The sequence below is a fragment of the Urocampus carinirostris genome, chromosome 10 (genome assembly GCF_059441175.1).
Source record: "Urocampus carinirostris isolate Australia breed hairy pipefish chromosome 10, RoL_Ucar_1.0, whole genome shotgun sequence".
Taxonomy (NCBI): domain Eukaryota; kingdom Metazoa; phylum Chordata; class Actinopteri; order Syngnathiformes; family Syngnathidae; genus Urocampus; species Urocampus carinirostris.
The window spans coordinates 25,952,337-25,976,925 of NC_142358.1; the positions used below are offsets into that span (position 1 = coordinate 25,952,337).

The 24,589-nt window shown below is 38.0% G+C and overlaps 2 protein-coding genes across 4 annotated transcripts; one reads left to right on the top strand and one right to left on the bottom strand.

Annotated features, from left to right (window-relative positions):
* Positions 1-203: 203 nt before the first annotated feature.
* ap1s3a (adaptor related protein complex 1 subunit sigma 3a) lies at positions 204-24,524 on the bottom strand. Of its 3 annotated transcripts, XM_088344986.1 has the most exons (7): positions 24,415-24,503; positions 12,723-12,826; positions 8,126-8,268; positions 5,540-5,718; positions 2,947-3,055; positions 883-1,020; positions 204-773 (listed from the first exon to the last, which is right to left on the bottom strand). In XM_088344986.1, the coding sequence occupies exons 3-7, from the start codon at positions 8,126-8,128 to the stop codon at positions 738-740; spliced, it is 465 nt and encodes a 154-aa protein (XP_088201112.1). In that variant the 5' UTR covers positions 8,129-8,268; positions 12,723-12,826; positions 24,415-24,503; the 3' UTR covers positions 204-737. The 3 variants fall into 3 exon arrangements, with proteins under 3 accessions (XP_088201112.1, XP_088201111.1, XP_088201113.1); XM_088344985.1 differs by lacking the exon at positions 12,723-12,826 and having other exon boundaries at positions 24,415-24,524; XM_088344987.1 differs by lacking the exon at positions 12,723-12,826 and having other exon boundaries at positions 878-1,020; positions 24,415-24,524.
* On the top strand, positions 9,313-20,982 carry dhrs12la (dehydrogenase/reductase 12-like a). The gene is made up of 10 exons (XM_088344983.1): positions 9,313-9,470; positions 11,848-11,981; positions 13,224-13,306; positions 13,378-13,473; positions 14,449-14,530; positions 14,614-14,675; positions 16,570-16,674; positions 16,876-16,966; positions 18,796-18,933; positions 20,383-20,982. Exons 1-10 carry the CDS (start codon positions 9,415-9,417, stop codon positions 20,496-20,498), a joined length of 963 nt encoding a protein of 320 aa, XP_088201109.1. The 5' UTR covers positions 9,313-9,414; the 3' UTR covers positions 20,499-20,982.
* Positions 24,525-24,589: the final 65 nt, after the last annotated feature.

Here is a 24,589-nt window from a genome sequence, read left to right on the forward strand (position 1 = left end):
ATCATCATTATGATCATCATCATCATTATCATTGTTGCTACATTAACATTATTGATGTTTTCACATCACAGTAGTAATAGATATAATTACTATTATCATTATTATTGGACTTAGAAAAAACACGACATACAAAACATTGTTTTCATAATTTTATTAATAAACAGTTTTTTGTATCATCAATAATACAATATTATATTTTCCTTTTTTATTATTGAGAACAGGAATAGAAGTATTAGTACAGGGTGTTTAAAAAATGTATATCCTTTAAATGTTAATAATTCATCATCATAATAAATATATGTATATCCCTGTACTAACTCACAAGCATTCACAACATTTACATGCTTTTGAATTTTTAATTCAGATTTATGAAAATACATTTAATGATTTTCAACATTAATCATTTTTTACATTTCATTTGCCTTAGTCGTGTACTTTCTGTGAGATTTACATCTCAAAAAATATCTATGTTTTTGAAACACTCTTTCTTACAAACACCAAATTGCTTTTTGCTTTAACTAATACATTATTATTATTGTTACTGCAAAATTCCTCTCGGGAAAAATAAAACAGCAAATGGTACTTTATTTTTTATTTTAAAGGGAAAACGTTTCAGAGGAAAATAGTGTATTCATTTGCACTTGATGTAATATACAGGTATAACAAAGAAAAACTATTGCACACATATTAACCTTAGCGGTTAATGTCCTGAGATGCGAAGTGTCTCTTATTGCGATTCAATAAGAAGGTTTGCTCATGTATTCCTCCATGGTCTGAAATTTACACAAAACAAAAACAGAAAACAAAAGTCACACTGAAGGTTCACATGAATCACTTCTCTCCAAACCTACGTTCCTGGGGGCGAGCAAAAGCTTACCGCACCTCTTGGAGAGCATCAGCCTCCTGCAGAGAGACACCCACGGCCGCTTTGGAGGTTTCTAGCACTTCTCCTCCCATCAATAGTTCATCCAAGATGAAATACGCCTTTTCAAAATTAAAAATAATATCCAGTTCGCACACCTGTTGATGAAACAAGAAATATTGTTGCACACATTATATATTTAAACAAAATGTTCATGCATAAATAGTCCCCAAATGTTCTTAAAGCACTTAGTCTTACGGCAGAGGGTGGGCAAACTTTTCGAGTTGATTTTTTTCTTTTTGAAATTTTGGCAAAGTGGCCAGGCCAAATTATTAATCCATTAGATTTTTTTGTATCTGCAGGTACAAAGTGTCAATCACATACCTTGGAAATGCATGACAATGTGTATTTAAGATAATATATACACTAGTCAATTCATGTTTATTTGTATAGCCCATTATCACAAGGAGTCTCAAAGGGCTGCACAGACCAATGGAAACTGATCTTATACCTGTGAATAATAACACCTGATGGAAGCATGTAAATGCTAAAAAGAAGCGGGGCAAGTACTGAACCCTGAGGGACACCACGGGTAACATTTGGAAAATGACAACTCATCATGTTATTACTAGGTTTTAATTATTAGAAGCTGAGTTAAAAGAGGCTCAGTCAACCACTATAACATCATGTCAGTTAGAAATCAAAGCTCCTGGAAAATAAAAATGACCCAATCAAAGAAAGCATGCATCCATCCATTATGTGCACCGCTTATCCTCAATAGGGTCGCGGGGACGCTGGAGCCCATTCCAGCTATCTTCGGGCAGTGGGCAGGGGATACCCTGAACTAGTTGCCAGCCAGTCGCAGGGCACAAAGATACAGACAACTCACTCGCTCATTCATACCTAGGGACAATTTGGGTCGGCCAATTAACCTGACATGCATGTTTTTGGGAACGTGGGAGGAAACTGGAGTGCCCGGAGGAAGCACACTCAAGCATGGGGAGAACATGCAAAGTCCACACAGTAAGGTAGGATCTCATGATCTCAGAACTGTGCCGCAGACACGCTAACCACTCAGCCACTATGCTGCCTCAAAGAAAGCAAATCTGAATTATTATTTCTGTTTATTGAATTTACTCTAAGGTAGTCCCCTTTTTTAAATGTTTTTTTTCCCTGAAGCTACCGAAAATGTATGTGAACATCATGTTTACATACAGGCATACACTATCCCAGTGTTATTAAACAGTGTGCCTGTGCACACTAATATGCCATGAGACTTTGTCTAGTGTGCCGCTGAAAATTGCCCAATTTTATTCTTGCAATAAAGCAGATCCGTATTTTTGCTGTCTTCACTAATGTCCAACCATATCTGTAGATGACAGCAGATTACTCTTTCTTTCTTTTTATACACTAATTAATACTAATTATTTGCTAATAGGATATTACGGGAAAACTTTTTTAATAACTTATTTAGTTTCATAAAGCTGTTTAAGATTACACGGAAAAAATAACAAAACAAATACAAATATTGCACTACAATTTCTAGATTCAAATCACAAAAAAAAAAGAAATATGTTTTTTTTACTAAACTGGAGTGTCATTTTTGTATTGTTTTTGTGCTGTTTCTAGAAAGTAAAAATGAAAAAAATAGTAAACCAAAATTAATAACCCGTATTACTGACTGAGCTACGGTGACCACAAATGATAAAAACAAAACCATGCTGTTAATTCAAACAAAATGAGTATTTATGCTATAAATAAATAAATATATAAATAAATAAATAAATAAATAAAACAGGTGCCACGGAATTCATATTCAAACAAAAAAAGATTGCCTTGGCACAAAAAACGTTGGTATACACTACGGTAGACAATCAGATATCATTTGTCTAAGAATACAGTTGGTAATTATAATTAGTAATCAGGTCAGAGTAAAAAAGCAAAAGTACTATCGTTTTTAGTTTGAAAAAAAAAAAAAAAACGTTTGACCTTCAATTAATGCACTATCCAATGCCCTTTCTCCAGAAAAGGGATTATTTCTACAGGGACATTCTGCTAAAACAAAAGCGTTTGTTTGTCCTTACATTGCCAAAGTATTTATCCAGCAACTCGACGTATCTGTGCAGCACCTCAAGGCTCAGCAGCTCATTATCTTGCTCTTCCAGGCCAGTGCAGAAATACAAGCTGGCGTACCTGTGGTGAAGGATATGTCCATGAATAAATTAATGTTACCGTGAAAAGAGCACATTTTTTAAATGGTAAAAGTGACACATGGCTTAAAAGAGGTACTAAAAATTGTGAGATTAAAAGATAGAATATGACACCACTGAAAGGAATTTCACAGTTCACAGATCCCTTAACCGCCTGGGTCGTCGGTACACCACCGAGAAGGATTTCTCCACTGCTGACGGTTCCTGGCCATTCTTTAATGTGGTCAGCCCACTTCTTTTTCTACTTTTCTCTCCTTCTGCCCCCTTGAACTGTGCCCTGAAAAATTATCTCAGCCAGTCCTGATGATCTTGTGACGTGACCATACCACTGAAGTGTTTATCTGCGCACAGTTGACAATGCTCGAACTACTTAGGGTCCACATGGGCTATGTGGCTGATGCCCAGAAGTTGCATGAAGCATCAAATCTCCAAGGTCAGGATTTTCCTTTCCAGCTTTGCTGTGAGAGTCCATGTCTCACAAGCGTAGAGAAAGATGGAAGTAAAAAGCGCTTGCAGAAGCCTGATCTTCAATTTCACTGCTATGTTCTTGTCTAGATGGGTTTAGGTCTAGCAAGTACGGCTGTGGTTTAAGCTATCCTGTTCATGATTTGTGATATTGACCACTCTTCTGATATGACAGCGCCAAAATATTTAACTTTGGTGTCAGGTTCAAGCTCTTGGTGGTTGATTGTTGGTCATTACATTTTGTTTTTCTATGTGTGACTTTCATCCCCTACAGGGTTGAGTCTTTGTCCAGGTGATTGACCAGACCTCTGAGTTCCTGTTCTTTTCCTGCCGGTTAGGCAATATCATCAGCAAAACAGAGGTTAGTGGCCTTATGTCCGTAAATGCAGACACTACCTTTGTGTTGGTCCAGAGCAGGGGTCGGGAACCTTTTTGACTCAAAGAGCCATAAAAGCAAAAAATATTAATTTTATTTTGGGAAAGAGCCACACCATATATTATGAGACAAATTTACTAAATTGCTAAACCCGCGCCCCAGACAAAAGCATAGTCTTCAGCACATTTATTTTTGATGATTTGATCAAAATTATGAAAAGAGAATAATGCCAGAGCCCCTGTCCCTAAATCAACAAACATACCACTTTAAACTTGTCTCTTTCTTGCAATTACTCAAGATCGGTTAAACTCCTTTTTACCCTTTTTTTCATACATATTGGTTTCAAAACCAGATGCAAGCAGTTATTGTGTAAAAACGTCACAACATTCTTCAAATAGGGAGCCTGATGAGCTCACTTTTGGCGCAGACGGCGTAGGGCGAGAGATGGGAGGGAGTGCTTGCAAATTTTGCATAGCTCCACCCATCCCTCCCACTCACCCAATTAAATGACTAAGTTCTCTTCCGGTGTTTTGGCGTATTTACAGTTCTGTGGATTCATCATAAGGTATCTGAACACTGAACACAGATTATATAGTGAACTTTTATATAAAGGATTCTTTAGCGTTGTAGAGCCAAAACGAGTTTTTTTCCCCCCTTTTTTTGTGTGACACCTTGACTGTAAATTGTAGTGAAAACGTGCCCTATATATACTGCGAAGAAATCACCTTTTGATTAGCTTTGGTTTGGCCTTACGTGGACTTGAATTGATTTGTCAATTCAAATTTTGAACAAGATGGAGAAATTTTCCATGCAATCAAATTTGTCTCTGAGCCACAGACACTCATAGAAAGAGCCATATTTGGCTCGCGAGCCATAGGTTCCCGACCCCTGGTCCAGAGCCTCAGTCATAATACTCTCCACGAAGATGTTGGATCAAGTTGAAGAGAGAATGGAGTCTTGTCCAACACCAACTCTGGTTTAAAGCATGCTCCAATGGTACCACTGTTGGCATTGGCATATAGTTCAATGGTCCAGTTAGTTTCTGGCCCATGTCGTACTTTTTCATGGTTGGCTCAGAATGTGGCTCCCAGTACTCTGGTGTTGTTAAAACGTCTTGCATAGAATGTGCAGAAGGAATTTACGACCACTCAAATGAAAGAAATTCTTCTCTGATAAATGACCAAAAAAGCACAGTATACTCAGTAAACAAGTTTGGTTCGTTTACAAGAGAGAAATGCATCTAAGGCACAACAGTGCTGAAAAGTGAATCAGGTCAATCAAAATTCATATTTCATGTCCGAAGTCTGATGTTAGGCCAGCCTCAATCATTTGGGGAAATTTGATTGCGGCACATGCAGTCGGACAAAACAAACAACACATAACTTTTTATTGAGTTCTCAAAAACATTTATGCATGTGGAACTCAGAGCGTGATCCTTGTTTGAGCAACCACTATGATTTTCAACAGCTATATTATCCTTAGACCCCTACCCAAAATACAGCCTGGCTAGGGATGGGCGCCGATGTACATGCCCAAGACACACCTCAGGAAGTGGTGCTCTTACAACCCTGGGGCTTAGGATCCGCTAAGGATCCATAAGCCGTGAGCTTGAGCAGATGATCAAACCTCTTATAGACAATCTTGAGATCTCTCCATTGGAGGAAGTTGCAGGAGCGCGGCATGCGGGCCAAAACAATCGCCATCATGTCACGGATCACCTTCCTCTTCTCCCGATCTGTTAACGGCGTGAACCATTTCTGCAAACGAAGCTTTCCCTGCTTGCTAAACAGCAGCAAGAAGCGAATCTGGAAGAAATAAAAAGTTTAAACACACATTAACTAGCCTAAATAATTAAACCACGCTGCGTTTCTACGGAAGTGTGCTTGGATTCAGACAAAGCGCTTTCTACACAAATCATGCTTGATGAGAGACTTGTTAACATTGTTAATTAAACATTATGTAATATTTGACCACTTAATGTCGATGAAATGAAAGGAAATGATCTGCATTTATATAGCGCTTTTCAAGTCAAGACTTCCCAAAGCGCTTTACAATGTGCTCCACATTTCCCAATAGCGGCCTTGCAGCCATGTAAGGCGCTAACCTGCTTATTGGGGGTATTAGGGGTTCAGTGTCTTACCCAAGGACAATTTGACATGTAACACGGACGAGCCGGAATTCGAACTGGGATCCCTTAATCCTAAAACGATCGCTCTACCTCCTGAGCTACTGTATTGTGTCATGCAACTGAATATGAGTGCTACAAAACACAAAGAAGAATACAAACTACAGAGACTCAAAGTGACCACAGCGCAAAATTTCCTCCCTTATTCTTTTGCTGAGCCTTTTAAAAGGTTTTTGTTTTTTTGGGGTATCCTTAGCAGCAAGTTGGCGGACAATCCTGTCTGCCACCTATAGGTGAGCCTCATGTTATCTAAAATTCAATTTTTTAGACACAAGAAGAAAGGATTATTTGAAAAAATATATACAGTCATATAGTAGTTCATGTATATTTTTTTATTATTGAAATTGGTATATATATATTTTTTTTTGAATTACGTATATTTTACTACCAGGAGGCGCTGAGTCAGGGGTGCTCCCATTTTTTCAGCATGCGAGCTACTTACAAAATCAGCTCGTCAAAATGATCAACCCATGACAAAATAAGCAAAACATCATACATAACAATTATTTTCAACGTTTTAACAATTCTTTCTACATTACCTAATCAAGCCAAAAATTGTAGTTCAAATGGCAGTCTAGCATTTAAAATGTCCGAATTTTTGCAACTGAATGATGACAATATTTCTCAATGCATGCCTTAATATACGTAAAAGTAAGTTTAATGAAAATAGAATGCAACAGGCAAATTGCCACTGCATGACTCATTTCACTGCTACTAAATAAAAAAGATGTTTGTTTTGATGTGCCAGCTCTGTCCCTGTTGTCGCACTGTGTGTCTACTACAATACAAAAATACTGCATAATTACCAGAAAACTAGATTTCAAATTTAGGGCTTCAAAACAGGGACCTAATATATTAGTCTGCTTTAATTATGAAAGGAAATAAGAAATACTACATAAATCCTACACAAATACGACTAGAAATTACTATATTGAAAAATGACTACTACAGAGGTTACCACAATAATAGTATAAAAATACTACTACAGAAATACAACTACAGAAATCCTACAAATATACTTCATATATATACTACTACGGAAATACTACAAAAATAAAAATAAAGTAATACAGTACTAAAAAGATATAACACAAACACTACCATGGATATACTGCAGTACTACAAAAATACTACAAAACTAAATATCCAATTAGGTGCTTGAAATAGGGACCAAATATATATTTTTTGCTTTGATTACGAGAGGGAACAAATAAAGAATATAGAAATACTACAACTATACTAATACAGTAATACTAATACAGAAATACTACATCAGAAATATTACCGCAATAACGGTACAAACATAATAATACAGAAATACAAGAACAAAAATCCTGCAAAATGTTGCAGATATACTACTACAGAAATACTACTACAGTACAAAAATAATACTACAAAAATAATACTACAAAATTAATACAAAAATACTTAAAAACTAAACATCAAATTAGCTGCTTGAAACAAAGACTTGGTATTTGTTTTTCTACTTTGATGAAACTAATTTATTTTAAAACAAATATAAAAAGAAAAATAGCATGCAGATGGCTGCCTGTATATCTATTCATAAATGCATATAAGGAAAAATTGGACAAGTCTCCAATTTTAAACCCGATGGAGCCCGCGACTGGAAAAGTTTGCCTACCCCTATTCTAAAATAACCAGCAGATTTGAGCATTAAATCTGTTGCTCATGAGCTGTTGATGACCTTTGATCCAAATTTGTGTATTACATCACAACAATAAATGCTTAGGGTGATCTGAAACAGCACTTTGCCCTGTTTGGCACCTGCAAACACTTGCCTCAAGATAAGATGTAGCGTGAAGAAAGAAGGTAGCAACTATACACTACTAGCTGACAACAATTTGGCTTAGGAGCTTTTTCAAAGATCGTAATCATTCCTGCGATTGTGTACTACGAAATTGAGTTCAGCTGCTGAATTGAAATAAGGACAATCTACTTCAATAAGACAAGCAAAACAATGTAACAGTTTGTTGGCAAACAGAAGAAACTGCCCAGCAAACACTCACCATTTTGTCTCCGAATCTTGCTGGGATTCATGGGACTCGTAGACCTTATAGGTGTAAGAGTTGTTCTTATGGACAGCACGAGTGATCATGCTGCGCTGTTGCCTCGCACATCGTGCATCACACCTTCGCCACACCTACACACACTGTAAACACACACACACACAGTCAGTGAGAGAGGACAAAAGAGAGCCAGAGGGTGGAAGAGTGCATTTTGCACTTTCGTAGCCTTCTTCAAAGCAAAGGTGCCAAAAGTTGTCATGTTCAATTCTCAAAGAGAAGAATATGTGCAGATGCCAAGTCAAGTCAAGTCATGTTTATTTGTGTAGCCCTTAATCACAAGGAGTCTCAAAGGTCTGCACAGACCACAGACTATTATTACACCACCACCTGATATAAAACCTACATGAGGGCAAGGAAAAACTCAAAACCCTCGGCGTGAGAAAAATGAAGAAACCTTGAGAAGGGGTGATTGTCATGTCCCGCAGGGTTGTCATGGCGCGCAGCTGGCCCCGCCCCTTGACACCGGCTGAGACGCATTGGACTGATTGCTTTTGGAGTACTTAACCGCTCCTTTTGGGACTGCCCGTTGCCAGATCATTGCTTAACCTTGTTGAAAACCTGTTCATGCCCGTTTGATCTGAGTAATGCCTAGTTTGTAATTTTGATTGCCTTTGAACCTGTTTTGTTTTTGGGCCGTTTGTGTGTTGGACAACTTTTCTTTCTTAATTAAAGGGACAGATCGTCTACGCATATGAGTACCGACTTCCTGCCTCCAGGTCCGTTTCCTGACAGTGATACCCCTTCCAGGGTGACCAGTCTGTATTGGATGTTACATTAACAAACAATAAAATTTAAAAACAAGTATACAAGTATAATATAGAATAAAAAATAAAATAAAAAGGATGACCAGGTTACAATGGATGTAGCATTAACAAACAATACACAGACATTTGGGTCCTTAGCATTTATTTTGTTTATTGATTGATTTATTGATAAATGTATTGATTGATTCATCCATTACTTAACCAGGGGGAATGTTCCACTCAATAACTATTGACGTTGAATGAAATCTATTTGTTTTTAAGGCTATGTATAATCACCATCTCTGATGAAAAACTCAATGTAGCTGGTCAGTGAATGTACTGAAATACCTCTACCAGCCAGTAGTAGGCTACAGGTGGGCAAGGCATCCCACCCGGCTCCACGTGGTCCAGCACAGCTAAAAAGAGGAACGGAGAAGGGGGGAAGCGTGCTGATGCTTTCAGAACCGGAGTGCCACATCTCTCATCATGTCACTCTACCGCAACTTGGCCTGGTTCCTCAAGGGAATGACTCAGTTTACCAGGTATGAAACATGCCCTTCATCCTGTTTTTAAATATTTTTGTGTTCCTTTACAATGATGCTTTTGTTGGTTTGAATCTAGACTTTTGCAGTACAATACAGTATAGTGTACTATTGGCAGGCCTACCACGGTACATTGTATGTGAATAGATCTGCTGTGACAGCGTTCTGGAAAGCAAACTCCAATTTTAAGAAATCTCTAATTATTTTTAAAATAAAAAATGATTTTTTTACTTTACATAGGCAAAACTGTCTCATTTAGCAGGTTGGACATGTTTAACTTTTTTTAATTATTTATTTTAGAGACATACTGTAGATAGATACTGTAGACAGATACTGTAGATAGATGGATAGATACATAGATCAATTTGTTTAATCTATCTATCTATCCATCTATCTATCTATCTATCTATCTATCTATCTATCTATCTATCTATCTATCTATCTATCTATCTATCTATCTATCTATCTATCTATCTATCTATCTATCTATCTATCTATCTATCTATCTATCTATCTATCTATCTATCTATCTATCTATCTATCTATCAGTGGTGTAGAAGCATAAAATAAGCGTTTGGCACAAAGAAGTTTCGACATGTTTATAGGTAGAAATGTCTTCCATGTTTATGACATGACTTCAGTTGATAACCTAAAACTTTGTCTAACGTTGAAAAGTTATAGAACACACCCTTACAATACTACAAATGACCTATTAAATGTCATAATATTTACCTCTGACAAGTTTCTGGTTTAGAAGACAGTCAAAATAAGGAGAGAGATCAATACATTTTGAACTCGGAAGGAAAACCGGAGAGTACAGTACCCCAAAAAGCCCCAAGATGCCAATTCCAATCTGTTCTCAAAGTCCTCTCATGAGGGGTTTCTTTTTAATAAATCTCCCAAAGCACATTCCCTCGAGGGTGTGGAAATACCAGAACAGCAACATTATTAACCTATGGTGACAATTTTGTATATAGTACATAATGGTCAAACTAACAAACAACCCTGACATCCAATGCAATTTCCTTGGCAGCGGTCTGATAGTAAAAAATAAACATAATATACTCATAAATCTCTATGTAATCATTTACAGCCAAACAATTGTAGTAGTTCCCTCATGCACCATGTATCCTCCAAAAACAACAAGAAGCATGTGGATGGATCCTGAAAATAGCTCTCCAATGATGGGTCATTGAGATTGTCTGTTGAAATTTATTTTTTTACCTCCATGATGTTTTAGTGGTTGACTGAGCCTATTCTAACCTTGCATCTAATAATTACAAAATGGTAATAACATTATAGTAACATAGTAATAACATAAACAAAATGCAACTCAAACTGGTAGCCGTTTGCGCTAATCAGTCACAAAAATAGGAGCTCCCAGCTTCAAAAAGGTCGGTGACCCATTGTATACAGTGAGCCCAGTTCCCTGAAAAGGTGCTTTTGGTGATTGTTTCCTATCTGCCTATTGTTCTGTGTTGCTTTTTCTTCAACAGAGCCATCCGCTCTCTCCCTGCGTTAATAGCGCTCTGCATGACACCAATGAACAGAGCGGCCTTTTTAGCCCAGTTTTCAGTTGGCCTTGAGCGGCCTTCCTTAACAATAGCTTTCGGGACAATGCTAGCCACACACACGTTCCTGAACGTCTCGTCATCCGCTGCCAGGCACTAGCACTGACCCTTTTGACCTGAGCACACACATTTTTTTCTAATGCAGGGTCGCATGCGTTTTCAAAGCACCGCATATTGATCCGGGCTTTAACAATTAGTCGACGCTGTTGACAAAAATTGAGAATAGAAAGAGTCAACAATAAAACTTTTTGTCTAAGATTGTCGTCACACACGTTTTTCCAGCAGAGTGAGGCATCTCTCCATGAATATAATCTTTGCTAAAAGTCACTCCTGTGCAAAAAAGTCTGTCTCGAGCGGTAACACAACATCATGGCAGAGTGTGCCTGACATAAGTCTGTAAATTGGGGGGAGGCAGTAGCTCAGGAGGTAGAGCGCTCGTCTTGGGATCAAGGGATCCCAGTTCGAATCCCGGCTCGTCTGTGTTACATGTCGAAGTGTCCTTGGGTAAGACACTGAACCCCTAATACCCCCAATAAGCAGGTTAGCGTCTTACATGGCTGCAATACAAGGCCGCAATTGGGAAATGTGGAACACATTGTAAAGCGCTTTGGGAAGTCATTGACTTGAAAAGCGCTATATAAATGCAGATCATTTCATTTATTTTAATAGTATGCTGTCTGAAAAACAGTTGTTAGTCGCAGCCCGAATGTACATACACTACAATTGAGTTCATAGAGCAAATATATAAACTCCTGATCTGTTATTGTCCTTTTATTGCAAAAAAAAATATGTTTGATACCCTGCAGGAGTGCTTTCTTGTCAGCATCCAAGCACTTTGTGGAGAAGGACCTGGAGGTGGCTTTGGCTGGACGGTCCTTCATGATAACTGGAGCCAACAGTGGCATTGGGAAAGCTACGGCCATGGCTATTGCTAGAAGAGGTACAAGGCCCATACGCTGTAAAATAAAAAATCTTACCTGATCGGTTAATACAATAGTAGACAAATAAGTAGAGGACATCAATTAATTTTTGAACTTGCAAGGAGAGGACGGAGATAACCTCACAATTCCATATATATATACATGTATATATATATATATATATATATATATATATATATATATATATATATATATATATATATATATATATATATATATATATATATATATATATATATATATATATATATATATATATATATATATATATATATATATATATATATATATATATATATTATATATATACATCTTTTTTTTGTGCTAATCTGAAAGAGGGAGGCTATGGGCTAGTGAGCATTAATGCCTCAGTCCAAGATGGATCATCAAAAACCCAAGAGTACATTAAACAAATGGCCCAAAAAGATGACCTGATGAGTGAATGTCTGAGGCAGTTGAACCCTGGTGAGAGTGTAGAGGAGAAGGACCAGACATCCTGGAAGGACGCACCGAAGGATGCCCAAGAGCCCAAGCTTTCAGGGTTACAAGTAGCTTCTGGCTAACCAACCAGACATAGTTGTGGACAAAGAGCATAAGAGGGTGGTGAAGATAGATGTGGCAATCCCAACTGATGGCACCATCAGGAAGAAGGAAGATGGGAAAATAGAGAAAGAGCAGCTAAAACAGATGTAAAAGGTCAAGGGCAGCAAGTTTCTCGTGGGGGCACTCTGGGCAGTTACCTCGAAACTGGAAGAGTGGCTCCAACAATCGCAGGAACAACCTCTAAAAAAGCTGAGTCCAGAAGAGCGCAGTCCAAGGAAGAACTCAGATACTGTACAGAACCCTGTACAAATACAGGGCGGGCGGTGACAAAAACAAACCTTTAGTGGTAGTGGAAAAATCCTCACATCACACCCAGACCTTTGTTTTCACCGTGTCCGGCAAAGACTGATAAAACGCAAGTTAAAAACACCACTTGAAACAATGTAAGGACTGGATAGCAACTGAATTAAATATAGTTAGAAGTCAAGTAAGTATTTTAAGATCTAAATTATTACATTCAAATACATGAATATTCATGATGTGCATTAATTATGACTAAATAGGTAAAAGAGTTATAAATGACTGAAAGAATAAAACACTTATCACTTTTCACATAAAATCAACAATTAGATGTATTTATAGTAAAAAAAAATCACTATTTCTCAACATAAACCTGTTGACGATGTTAAATCCTACAGGTGGAACAGTCCACATGGTGTGCAGGAACAAGGACAAGGCAGAGGAGGCCCGGGCTGAACTTGTTAAGGAATCAGGAAATAAGGTATAGCTGACTCGAAGTTTTTGGGTTTGTTTTAAACTGGAAAAAAAAATGAATTTGGATTATCACCCTAGGAGATCTACGTTCACATTCTAGATCTATCTGAAACCAAAAAAGTCTGGGAGTTCGCTGAGGCCTTCAAGAGAAAGTACAAAGCTCTGAATGTTCTGGTGAGGAAATATCATGATTATTAAGACAGATTTTTTCATTTCTTGTTTTTAGTCATTTACTAGCAGTGTTGGCCCATTACTGAAAAACAGTCATTAGTTACAGTTACTAGTTACTTCATTAAAAAGGAATGCCATTACCCTACATATTACTGATGCCCAAAAGTAACGTTACTCTGAAAGTGTCTATTTAGTTAGAAACTACTGCATACACTCACATCTCCTAAAAATGCTATGAAAAGGCCACATAATGAAAGAAATAGAAGAAAATGTGTACAACAACCTGTGAAAGCAACAAACCCATCATATTTTTCTGCTTGTGCAGACGTGAAAGCACTTTACCGAGACACTCCATATCTATTTTGTCTCTTGGCTTCAAACCACTCCAAGAGCTTCTTTTCCATTTGTAGACTGTTCAAGGTGTTTTTGTTTTTCTCTAGGCATGGTGTGTTGCAAAAATAATTTTACAAATTAAAAACACAACAAAACTCAGCTCACATTTTCTGTAAATCCTGTGCTCACGTTTGCCCTATTGATTTTTTAGTTCCTGTATAAGCAACGCCCCTTAGCCATGCTTTTCCTACCGTTCGCTACTGTTGACATACAAAAAAATGCGCATATAAACTGAACCCATTATGTCAGAATTGTATAGTTCTAAATAAGGCTTAGATGCGAGTTTATACGGTAGGGTGAATATCTCCATGTGGAGAAATTTTGCATCCTTGTACGGTGCCACTGTAACTGTATTTAGTTGTTTTTGTAGGTAAACATAAACAAGCCCACCTTTCTCAAGAGTCGTTGGCGTATTGAAGGTATTATGTCACATCGTGCCGGAGAAGAAACAGATAGTGATCGGATGACGTTGTAATTCATGATGCTTATTTAATAAGTAGCAGGGTAACGCAGCATGTTGTAAAATCAGTTGTCTTTTGTAACACATTAGTTCCCACACTAGCAATTGTGTTCGATCCTGTGCAGATCAATAACGCAGGCGCCATCATGAGTCAACGGGAATTGAACGTGGAAGGTCTGGAGAAGGGATTTGCCACCAATGTCCTTGGTGAGTCGCATTTGGAGCGTGGCATCCAGAAACCAAGACTACCGTCCGTGTACTGGGACGTTTCATCCTTTTGGTTTGTGCAGGAGTTTACATCCTCACCAAGGCTCTCATCCCTTTGTTGGAGAAGAGTGCAGATCCCAGAGTGGTGAGTTCAAGTCAAGTCATGTTTATTTGTATAGCCCTTAATCACAAGGAGTCTCAGAGCGCTGCACAGACCAAAGACTATTGCAAACTACTGACTATTATAACTCCATCCCCTGATCTAAAACCTACATGATGGCAGGGAAAAACTTAAAAACCTCAACATGAGGAAAATGAAACCTTGAGAGGGGGCCGCATATTAGACAATCCCCCTTCCAGGATGACCAGGCTGCAATGAAGGTTGCATTAACAAACAATCAAATAAAAAAATTACAAAATAAAATAATCAAAGTTACATAGTTACATTACAGCAGGCCCTATATATGTAAAGGTTTTTTTACAGGGGAGATGTGCTCAACCAAAAGTGGAGATATCAGTAAATTCTTTCAGACCTGTTGACAAGAAAAATCTTCACACCTTCACCGAAAGCTAATGCCCAATGTCATTTGCTTTTTTGGTGCAGGAGCCACTTGAGTCTTCCAGGTATGAAGCTAAAAAATGCCAACTATGGCTAGCTCTTTTGGATTAGCCCTCTCTTCAAGGCATACCTTCTATCTTTGGAGCGGAACATCTGTTTTTCAAGATTGCAGCAAATGCAACACTGGCAATACCAGTATTGGCTGCCTTCTTGATAGGTTTCTAGTTTAGTAGACATCGGAAAAAAGTAGTGAAGACATCAATGGATTTTAAACTTGCAAAAATAACAGGATAGGACAAAAACCTCAGAAAAAAATTCTGACCTGTTCCAAACGCCCTACACTGAGTCCTTTCTTGTTATTCAATCTCCTAGGTTATAAAAGCAGCCTTAAAAGGTGTGTTAACTAACAAATAGCAAGATAATTGGCCGATTGTGACAAGGATGTAAAAAGTGCATAATAGTCAAAATAACGAACAACAGTGAGCTTCAATGGCCTCCTATCTCCTTTGCACGTGTACAAAGATAAAAAAAATGTTTATCAATTCTAGTGGCTAATTTAACGATCAGGAGCATCGAACTAAAGAAATGGTAAATTTACCTGTAAATAATTGCGATATTAGGGTGAAAAAATTTGACTTTTTTTTTACAAATCATCTACTGAGGAAGCTTGAATAGAACACAAAACACTACTATTAAAACAAAATAAAGACAACTAGAAGTTGACAACTTAAACTGGCACCATTAGGATAGACAACAACGCTTGCTTGATTATTACGTTATTGTATTTTGATAGAATTTCCCCTTTTACGTCACACCAATACCAAAACCTAGCAACAACGAGAAGTTCTGAGAAGTTCTGCTTCGATGAAGATGAGGGGCCAGTCTATGTCCTCGGCTGTAGAGAGATGAAGAATCCCTGTAGGCTTTAGAGCCAGTTGGGACGAGGACCACAGGATGCAGAGCTTTGAAGGAGAGGTTGACAGCTGGTGGCGAGGCTTCTTTGAGGTTGCTGGCTTTGTCCTGCTGGTTTGGCCTCTAGTTTGATGAAGCTTGGCTACTGACTTGGCAAAGTTCTAAGCCCTTTAAGCTGAGACTTGGTCAGGACTAGCAAGGATTTTGATCCAGTTCTTCTTGTTAGGATATGCCCTATTGCTTTCTGGCTGGCAAAAGTTCAGACTGCCCTTACGAGGAGCGACGTGTACCAGCTGTCGGTTCTGATCTCCTGGGAGGGGCGGAACCCCTGTGGTGGTGTTGTCACGGCAACCTTTGATGCGCACATGCAAGCTAACGCCCCCCTCCACAACCTCACATTCCACAAGTATCAGTCAGATAATATATCTATGTAAAACAGTGTTCACTTCCCATGTCTTAACATTGTTTGATCATTTTCTGACATTGTGATACAGAATTCTGAACAAACATTGAATACTCTACATTTGATACCTTATTGTCATTCATCAGCTTATTTATGCTTGTTCAGATCACTCTGTCATCAGGTGGGATGTTGGTGCAGAAGCTCAGAATAGGCAACTTGCAAGCAGAGAGAGGCCATTATGATGGCGCCCTGGTCTACGCCCAACATAAGGTACTGCCAGCTTTGGAATACATAATCTGCCAATGAGTCATGGCGTTTTCAAATAATTTGTGATTTCAGAATTAATCCCATGAAGACCAAAAAATAATTGAAACAATGTTGATGATGCAGAACAGTAAAAGAGTCTCGAAAATTTTAGTAATTACAGTACATACCACACATCTTTAAAACAAATGCTCATGTGTTTTACAGAGGCAGCAGGTGGTGATGACAGAGCAGCTTGCAAAAATTCATCCGAGCATCCACTTCTCTGTCATGCATCCTGGCTGGGTGGACACACCAGGTACACTTTTCATTAAAATTATTAATTTAGTTAACTCCTGAACAAGATAAATAAACATGCACATTAGGAAGCTTCACTTTAGGATTGACTTCCTCGATTCTCTTTGGAGAATTCTAAAATAATTTGCCCTCTTTGAAAAGACAAATGTATTATATTTTGACCTTTTTGGCGCACTATCTCAGTGCAAATTACACTGCTTAAGTTACCTTCATAGAGTCTTGCATACCAATTCTGCTGGTGGAGTGTGAATTAATTTCATTTATTGGTTTATTTGAGAGAGTCAATGTGATCATATGTAGGAGAGTTTCTCAACCTTATTTGAACCGACGTACACTTTATTTTTAAATTAAAAATCTCAATGCACACAGTCCACCTAAAACATTTTAAAATGTATTCCCGGCAACAATTATTTTTTTTAAATTAGCATGACGCCTAAATTAACATAATACAACTTTTCTTGTCATTTGTGGTTACTGTGGCTTGGCAGGTAATAAAGGTAACTAATTTTGGTAAATCATTTTGCTCTAATTTTGGATTTTAATATTTTCATTAATTAATTTTCCAGAAAACTGAACAGAAATAACATTTAAATTTAGAATAAAGTATTTGCCTTTGAAACAAAAATGTTTTCCTACATGCTATTTTTTGTGTCTCTCCTTTTAAAATTAAAACAGAAAATGATTAAATCTGCAAAATTATGTGCAAAAATCTTTTGTTTATTTTTTATATTTAATCATTGTTTGCAGTGCAATCTTAAACAGCTTCATCAAACGAAATAAGTTGGATAATTTTTTCCCTGGACTACATTATGAGCAGACAACTAGTATATAAAAATAAAATAATAATAATTTGCTGCCACCTAGTGATATGGATAAATGTTACAGTTATAGTTGATTACTGGAAGAAAGTAAATAGAAAGTAAATAGACTGAACAATGACATGCTTTTTTTCATTTCATTTTTACAAAGATATAAGAAGACAATTTCTTGCAGCACACCAGACAAGGTCTCATGGCACAATAGTGTGCCCCGGTTCAAGTTTAGTTACAAAGTTTACAGTAGATAATGAGCAAATATGGTTTTGCAAAAAAATACGACAATGGTCCCTTGTTTAGCTCTTAACAATCTAAAATGCATGAAACATATTATGAGTTCCATGTTACAGGTGAACGACTGAATTCAAGGACTAATGAGATTCATGAAGAAAGTCTTTGAACATATTGGCTGAGTCTACCTACATCACTTGCATCCGTAATTTCATAATTTTCAGGAGAGGACTGTACTAAACCCTCAGATAAGAAATTCCAACCTGTTCTAAAAAGGTCTTCCCAGAGCCCTTTCATTTCTATTTAATTTCCTAGGCTACAGAAACCAGATCCACCTTAAAGGGTATCAAAAAACAGCAACATGATTGGCCAATAATATTGGATATATTGAATATTGACAATGATGTTAACAGCGCAATCATAGACAAAATAGTGAAAAACCCTGGCATCCTCAGCAAACTCCTCAGTAGTTGTCCGATAGTAAATACTAAATAAATGATTTACTTATCATTCCCACCATTTTATATCATAGGAACAAAGAAGTTAAACCGTTTTTATCCATCCATCCATTATCTGCACCACTTATCCTCAGTAGAGTCACGGGGGTGCTGGAACCCATCCCAGCTATCCTCGGGCAGTGGAGAGGGGACACCCTGAACTGGTTGCCTGCCAGTTGCAGGGCATAAACAATTTTATTTTCTTAAAAAACAAAATAACAAACGCTAAATGATTTACCTAACATTTACGATGCAATCACCTGTTTTGTGCTTTGTGTTCGTATCAGCTGTGGCTAATGCCATGCCTGACTTCCACCGTTCCATGAAAGAAAGCCTGCGGACCCCGGAGCAGGGTGCAGACACCGCAGTGTGGTTGGCCGTGTCAGAGGCTGCTGCTGCCAACCCCAGCGGACGCTTCTATCAGGGTAATCATATATTAATTTGTGGGAAAAAAATCAATTTTGGAAACTATTTTGATTTTGAGAGACATGTAAATGAAAGTTGAGCACTTGCACACTTTTACTGCAGACCAAAAGTCATCGGATGCTGTTCCTGGCATCTCTTACAAGGCTACACGCTTTTAAGTTGCTCTTTCTTATTTTGGGATCAGCTCGACAACATGTGTCAAAATCATGGTCCACGTGACAAATTTGTCCTGCCACGTCATTTTATGTGGCCTGCTAGACAATGCTGAGAGAAGCTCAAGCGAAAAATGAGCGTCAAACAATGATTTGCAGTTTTAAACATGTCCACGAGATGTCACTATAGCTAAGCACCAAATCCCAAATCTGTATTTTCTGACTACGATTAGTCAACCAGAGAACATTGAGGAAACCCATCTCATTGTTATTTAGATTAAACCAAAAGTTCCGGAACGCACCGTTAAAGGCAATACGAAAAATACAGAATTAAAAAAAATAGCACTTGGGTGTCTTTGCAGAAGTTTAAAAAACAAGCTTTAGCTCCTTTCTATAATAGATAGGAGTCAGTCCGATTTACAAAAGGATGATCCTACATCGTATTCATCACTTGACTGGTACAGCACTACTCTATACAAACTGTAGCACAAACTGTATTTTCTTGACTTGCTGTTAACTTGCCAGCACTATAACTAATTATACTGTATGTGGCTGAGGTGTGGTCGAATCAGAATCCTTGGTCTCACTCTCACCTTCTGCCATAAGACATAGAATTGCACGCCTTACTCTGCATCTGCGGACGCTCAGCACAGTAATACATTATAGACTAATAGTATTACAAATTTTCATAATATAAAGTGAAAATACAGTGATTTTAAGAGGAAAATCCAAAGCCGGTGAATTAAATGAGAAATAACTTTAATGCTGAATAAATTAAACCATTTAATATATATTTTTATTTTAAACTTCCACGAAGACATGTGAGGCACAGCTTCCACTGCCTCCCCTGATTGTATGTCATTGCTAAAAATTTAGGTAAAATTTGGCCTTAAAAATCCAGGCTGACCCGGGCCCGCGAGTATTAGACCACGAACCAGACCGTGCCAGACAAGTAAACCTTATTTGAGGGACCTAGCCCAAAACAAACCCGAGCGTGCGTAATCCTTAGTGCGAGAGGGGTTCGAAATCAATCGGAATCCTTCGCGAAAAAGAAACAAAGAACATTGACGGGTGGATAATTTTTGGAGTGAAAAGTCCTCGAGAGAGAAGCCCGGCCGAACCCGAAAAAAAAGGTTGACATTATTTTGGCTTAGGCTCCGGCTTAAGATCCTACCTCTAGTTCAAAGGATATGAGGTTATTTCTCAGGATTCTCTGAACCTTTTGATTTTAGGGACAGTAGCTGATGCAATGACGAAGAAAGTGTTTCTTTTAAAACTTTTGATGTGTAAACACAGACCGCAAGATGGTTGCCACCCACCTGCCACTGGCCTTGACCCACAGCTCTCCTCTTGAGGAGCACAAACTCATATCCGCATTGGACGACTTCGCTAAGACGTTCCAACCTCACTGAGTTCCAAGCAACAATAACACCAGAAACACTCTGCAAGCTTCCAACCACTGGCCAACCGCAACTGTTTATGCATAATATTGTTTAGAGATGTATTTTCAGGTTGAATAGGTTTCTAATGATCCAAGAGCTCTTTGACTTTTGAGAGTTAAATTGATACTAAATGAGTGGCCTCGCTTTCACCTTTGTTTTTGATACTGGGATTTTTTGACAGTTGTCAATCAGATGGGAATCTGATTAGACCAAGGTCTCAGCCTCTATTTATTCACCTAGACCTAGTTAAGGGTTAAACTGTTTGTCTCGTCCATAGGTGTAAGTAACTGCTGTCTAGTTTGTTTGCCATGTCGCAGGCTAAATTATATCTGGAGACAACGCTAGCTTCGGCCCCAAAAAACAATATTTGTATCTGGTAGATGTTTTGACAAGTAGTGCTTTACTGATGTGACTTACATTACTATATGCATTGTCAAATAAAATGATGAACGAAGGTGTGTTTGTGTGTGCTTCATGGATCCCATAACTGCCAGGTTCATCAAAGCACCCCTTCCTGTGGTCTGTCTTGGGCTAATTAAGAATAGTCGGTAAAAATCTATTTCAACTTCTATATTGTACTTTATGTTTATAAAATCAAATTAATTGCGAGGTTTCTCTTGATTTTGTAGTTAAATCAGAAAAATACACAAAGGTAAAGAAATGTTAAACAAAGAACAGCAAGCAATTACTATGACTTAGCATTTAAAAAAATCAGATTAATCATGATTAAATATTTTTATCCCTGGACAGCTGTAATATTTTTGGACAAAAGACAAACACAGAGAATCGGAAAACAAAATTTTGTTACATTTGTGCGCAAACAATTAACTATGAGTTAAGTATTTTTTAAAAATGATTATTGTGATTAGATATTTTATCCCCTTGACAGCTGTAGAGAAGGACATAAAAACTTTCACTTTATCTCTCTATGTATATACTGAAGCAATTCCCCCCTAGTGAGAGGTGGCTAGACTCAAGATCACACTCACATGCACCTCACATTCGTTCCCCTTCGCTCCTTCCAACCTGACACCGAACATTAAGCCCACAGCACAACAAGGGATGAATGGCTGTGCCATACAACCCTTCATCAGCAGAAAGGCCTGACAGCATACACTGGTTTACCCCCACCACATCATATGTGTCGATACCAGTAATTTACTAACTATCCTTCGCCATTCACTTATATACCTTTCCACACACTCTTGAATCCAATGAATTAACCAACCTCTCTTCCAGAGCACATTTCACCCCATGCATCCAACCAATTTTTGGGCCTTCCTTTCATTCTATTTCCCATATCTTCTACATTACGTACTCTTTTAGTCAAACGGTCTTCATCCATTCTTTTGAAATGTCCAAACCATCTCAGAACATTTTGATCAATCTTCTCAGGAAAATCTCTCACCACTCCAGTTCTTCTCCATATTTCCTCATTCCTCAACCTATCAAGTTGTGTAAAACTTAAAACAAAAATAAAATAAAAATAAATATCTGAAAAAACCTAAAGCTTTAAGTGGGTTGGCTTCTAAATGAGTAAATAAGGTAATTTTTATCTAGTTACCTTCAGATTGATGAGCTACTTTTGCGTGTCAGTAATCTTGGTGTAAAAGGATTACTTTTTAAATGAAGTAACCAGTAACTAACTAGTTACTGTTTTTCAGGAACATGCCCAACAATGCGAAATAATACACAATGTCCTTTGAAACAATTTCCTAGGAAGCAGAATTGCAAATATTGAAAGTGAGTTCACACAGAACTGCACTGAAAGGGTTTGTTGGGTGATCAGTTGAGGTGACTCATCTGGCAAAGCAGCACAGTGGCCTCTCTCATCAATCACAAATGCACTCGCGTCTCCCTCAGTGTTTGATAACCTAAAACAAGGCATAGGGCACTTCACATAGACTAAGTGCTCCATTAGACGTCATGAAAGGAAATAACCATTAGGAAGAAAGCAAAAAAAAAACTGCAGAAAGTGCCGTTGAGCATACAAAAACGAGATTCACTGAATGCAATAAAAACACATGAGGAAAAAAAACTGTGACTCTGGATAAGCGAAATCCTTTACCCTATGGAAGATGCACATTTTTACATGGGCATCATACTAGCAAAGAGATTGGTATACACTGCATGGCAGGGGTGTCAAACTCAGTTGCACAGAGGGCCGAAACTCAAACCACACTTTTGGTCGCCAGCCAAATAGGATATATACAGTTGTGGTCAAAAGTTTACATACACTTGTGAAGAACACAATGTCACGGTTCTCTTCACTTTCCAGTTATTTCTACAACTCTGATTTTTCTCCGATAGAGTGATTGGAACAGAGAAGTTTGGTTCTTTTATGACTTTATTATGGGTTAACAGAAAAAGTGATCAAATCTGCTGGGTCAAAAATATACATACAGCAGCACTAATATTTGGTAACATGTCCCTTGGCCTTTTTCACTTCAATCAGACGCTTGTGGTAGCCACCCACAAGCTTCTGGTTGAATCTTTGACCACTCCTCTTGACAGAATTGGTGCAGTTCAGTTAAATTTGATGGCTTTCAGACATGGACTTGTTTCTTCAACATTGTCCACAAGTTCTTAATGGAGTTTAAGTTAGGACTATAACCCAAATTCTAGCCTGATTTAGATATTCCATTACCACTTTTGATGTGTGTTTGGGATCATTGTCCTGTTGAAACACCAACCAGCGCCCATGACCCAATCTTCAGGCCGATAACATTAGGTTACCTTGTAGAATTTGAAGGTAATCCTCCTTTTTCTTTATCATACCGTTCTTGACGGTAGTCATGGTGTACTTGGGGGTTAAAGGCCTCATCTTTTCTAGTCCTAACATACATCTGGGCCAAATAGCTCAATTTTTGTTTCGTCTGACCACGGAACGTTCCTCCACAAGGTCTTATCTTTGTCCATGTGATCATCAGCAAACATCAATCAACCCTTAAGGTGCCGCTTTTGGACCAAGGGCTTACTTCTTGCACATCAGCCTCTCAGTCTATGGAGATGCAAAACACACGTGACTGTGGACACTTGACACCTGTGTTCCAGTAGCTTCTCATTCTTGGCAGATCTGATTTTCGGTTGAATCTTCACACTCCTGAACAATTTTCTCTTAACAGCAGATGATTACCTTTCTTCCTAATTGTGGCAGTGAGAAAACAGTGCCAGGCACTTTATACTTTCAAACAATTGTTTGCACTGTTGCTCTTCGGACCTGCAGCTGCTTTGATATGGCTTTAATTGACTTTCCTGACTGTTCAAGTCAATGATTCGCTTTTTCATATCCATGCTGAGCTCCTTTGACTATCCCATTGTTGCGTTAGCGGGAGTTTGCATCCAATGTGCCTTATTTAAATGGCCTTAGAGAAGTCATCGGGTATGGTTGTGTAACACTTCTAGTGGACAGTTGTAACAGTGTTATTACAAATAAGCGTCATAGTAGTACTCTTTAGTAGAAATATATGCCAAGAAGAGCAGGGAATAGAAAACATTGCATGTGTCATAGCGATCCTTTTGTATGAGAAGCATTGCCAAAGTCTGACAAGCAATTATGGAAAATCTATGAGCCAGTGCCTGGGGTGGAACCTTCGTGTGCAAATCGCTTGCAATCAATACACTGTGCCCGCTTTAAGTTATTTTCTTTACCCTTGTAGTTGTCCATATAAACCATACAGAATTTGTCATTTTTTGATGTGTTACAACTGTCCCCGTACCAATCAGCCATGATTAAGCTAACATTTTCTCCACTGTGCTGATAGCTAACATGAAAAACCCCACATAGGATTGAAGCCAAGAATGTGGAAATTACAGCCATGTGCCAGAAATTTTTAGCATAATTGACATACAACAAAAATCAGTGAGAAAAAGTTTGAAAACTTACCCAAAAACATGTTTTTGACCATGGAATTGAGACAAGGTCCCTCAGAGTATTTAAACATCTTGCATAAGGTCAAAATAGAGACGGGAGTGTCCAAATCAGTGGCATCAATGACAACTCTTCTAATCGGTCAAATTTTGACTGTTACAACTGTACCGGTGTTGGAACTGTACCCGGT

Bases quoted from the DNA above. Each gene is read 5' to 3' on its own strand.
- dhrs12la (XM_088344983.1), top strand. From the start codon at position 9,415: ATGTCACTCTACCGCAACTTGGCCTGGTTCCTCAAGGGAATGACTCAG. The intron at 13,474-14,448 runs GTGAGGAAATAT...GATCCTGTGCAG, and splicing joins ACAAAGCTCTGAATGTTCTG to ATCAATAACGCAGGCGCCAT. The intron at 14,531-14,613 runs GTGAGTCGCATT...TGGTTTGTGCAG, and splicing joins ATTTGCCACCAATGTCCTTG to GAGTTTACATCCTCACCAAG.
- ap1s3a (XM_088344985.1), bottom strand. The intron at 3,056-5,539 runs GTTTGATCATCT...CCTTCACCACAG, and splicing joins CTCAAGATTGTCTATAAGAG to GTACGCCAGCTTGTATTTCT. The intron at 1,021-2,946 runs GTAAGGACAAAC...TTTCATCAACAG, and splicing joins TGGATAAATACTTTGGCAAT to GTGTGCGAACTGGATATTAT.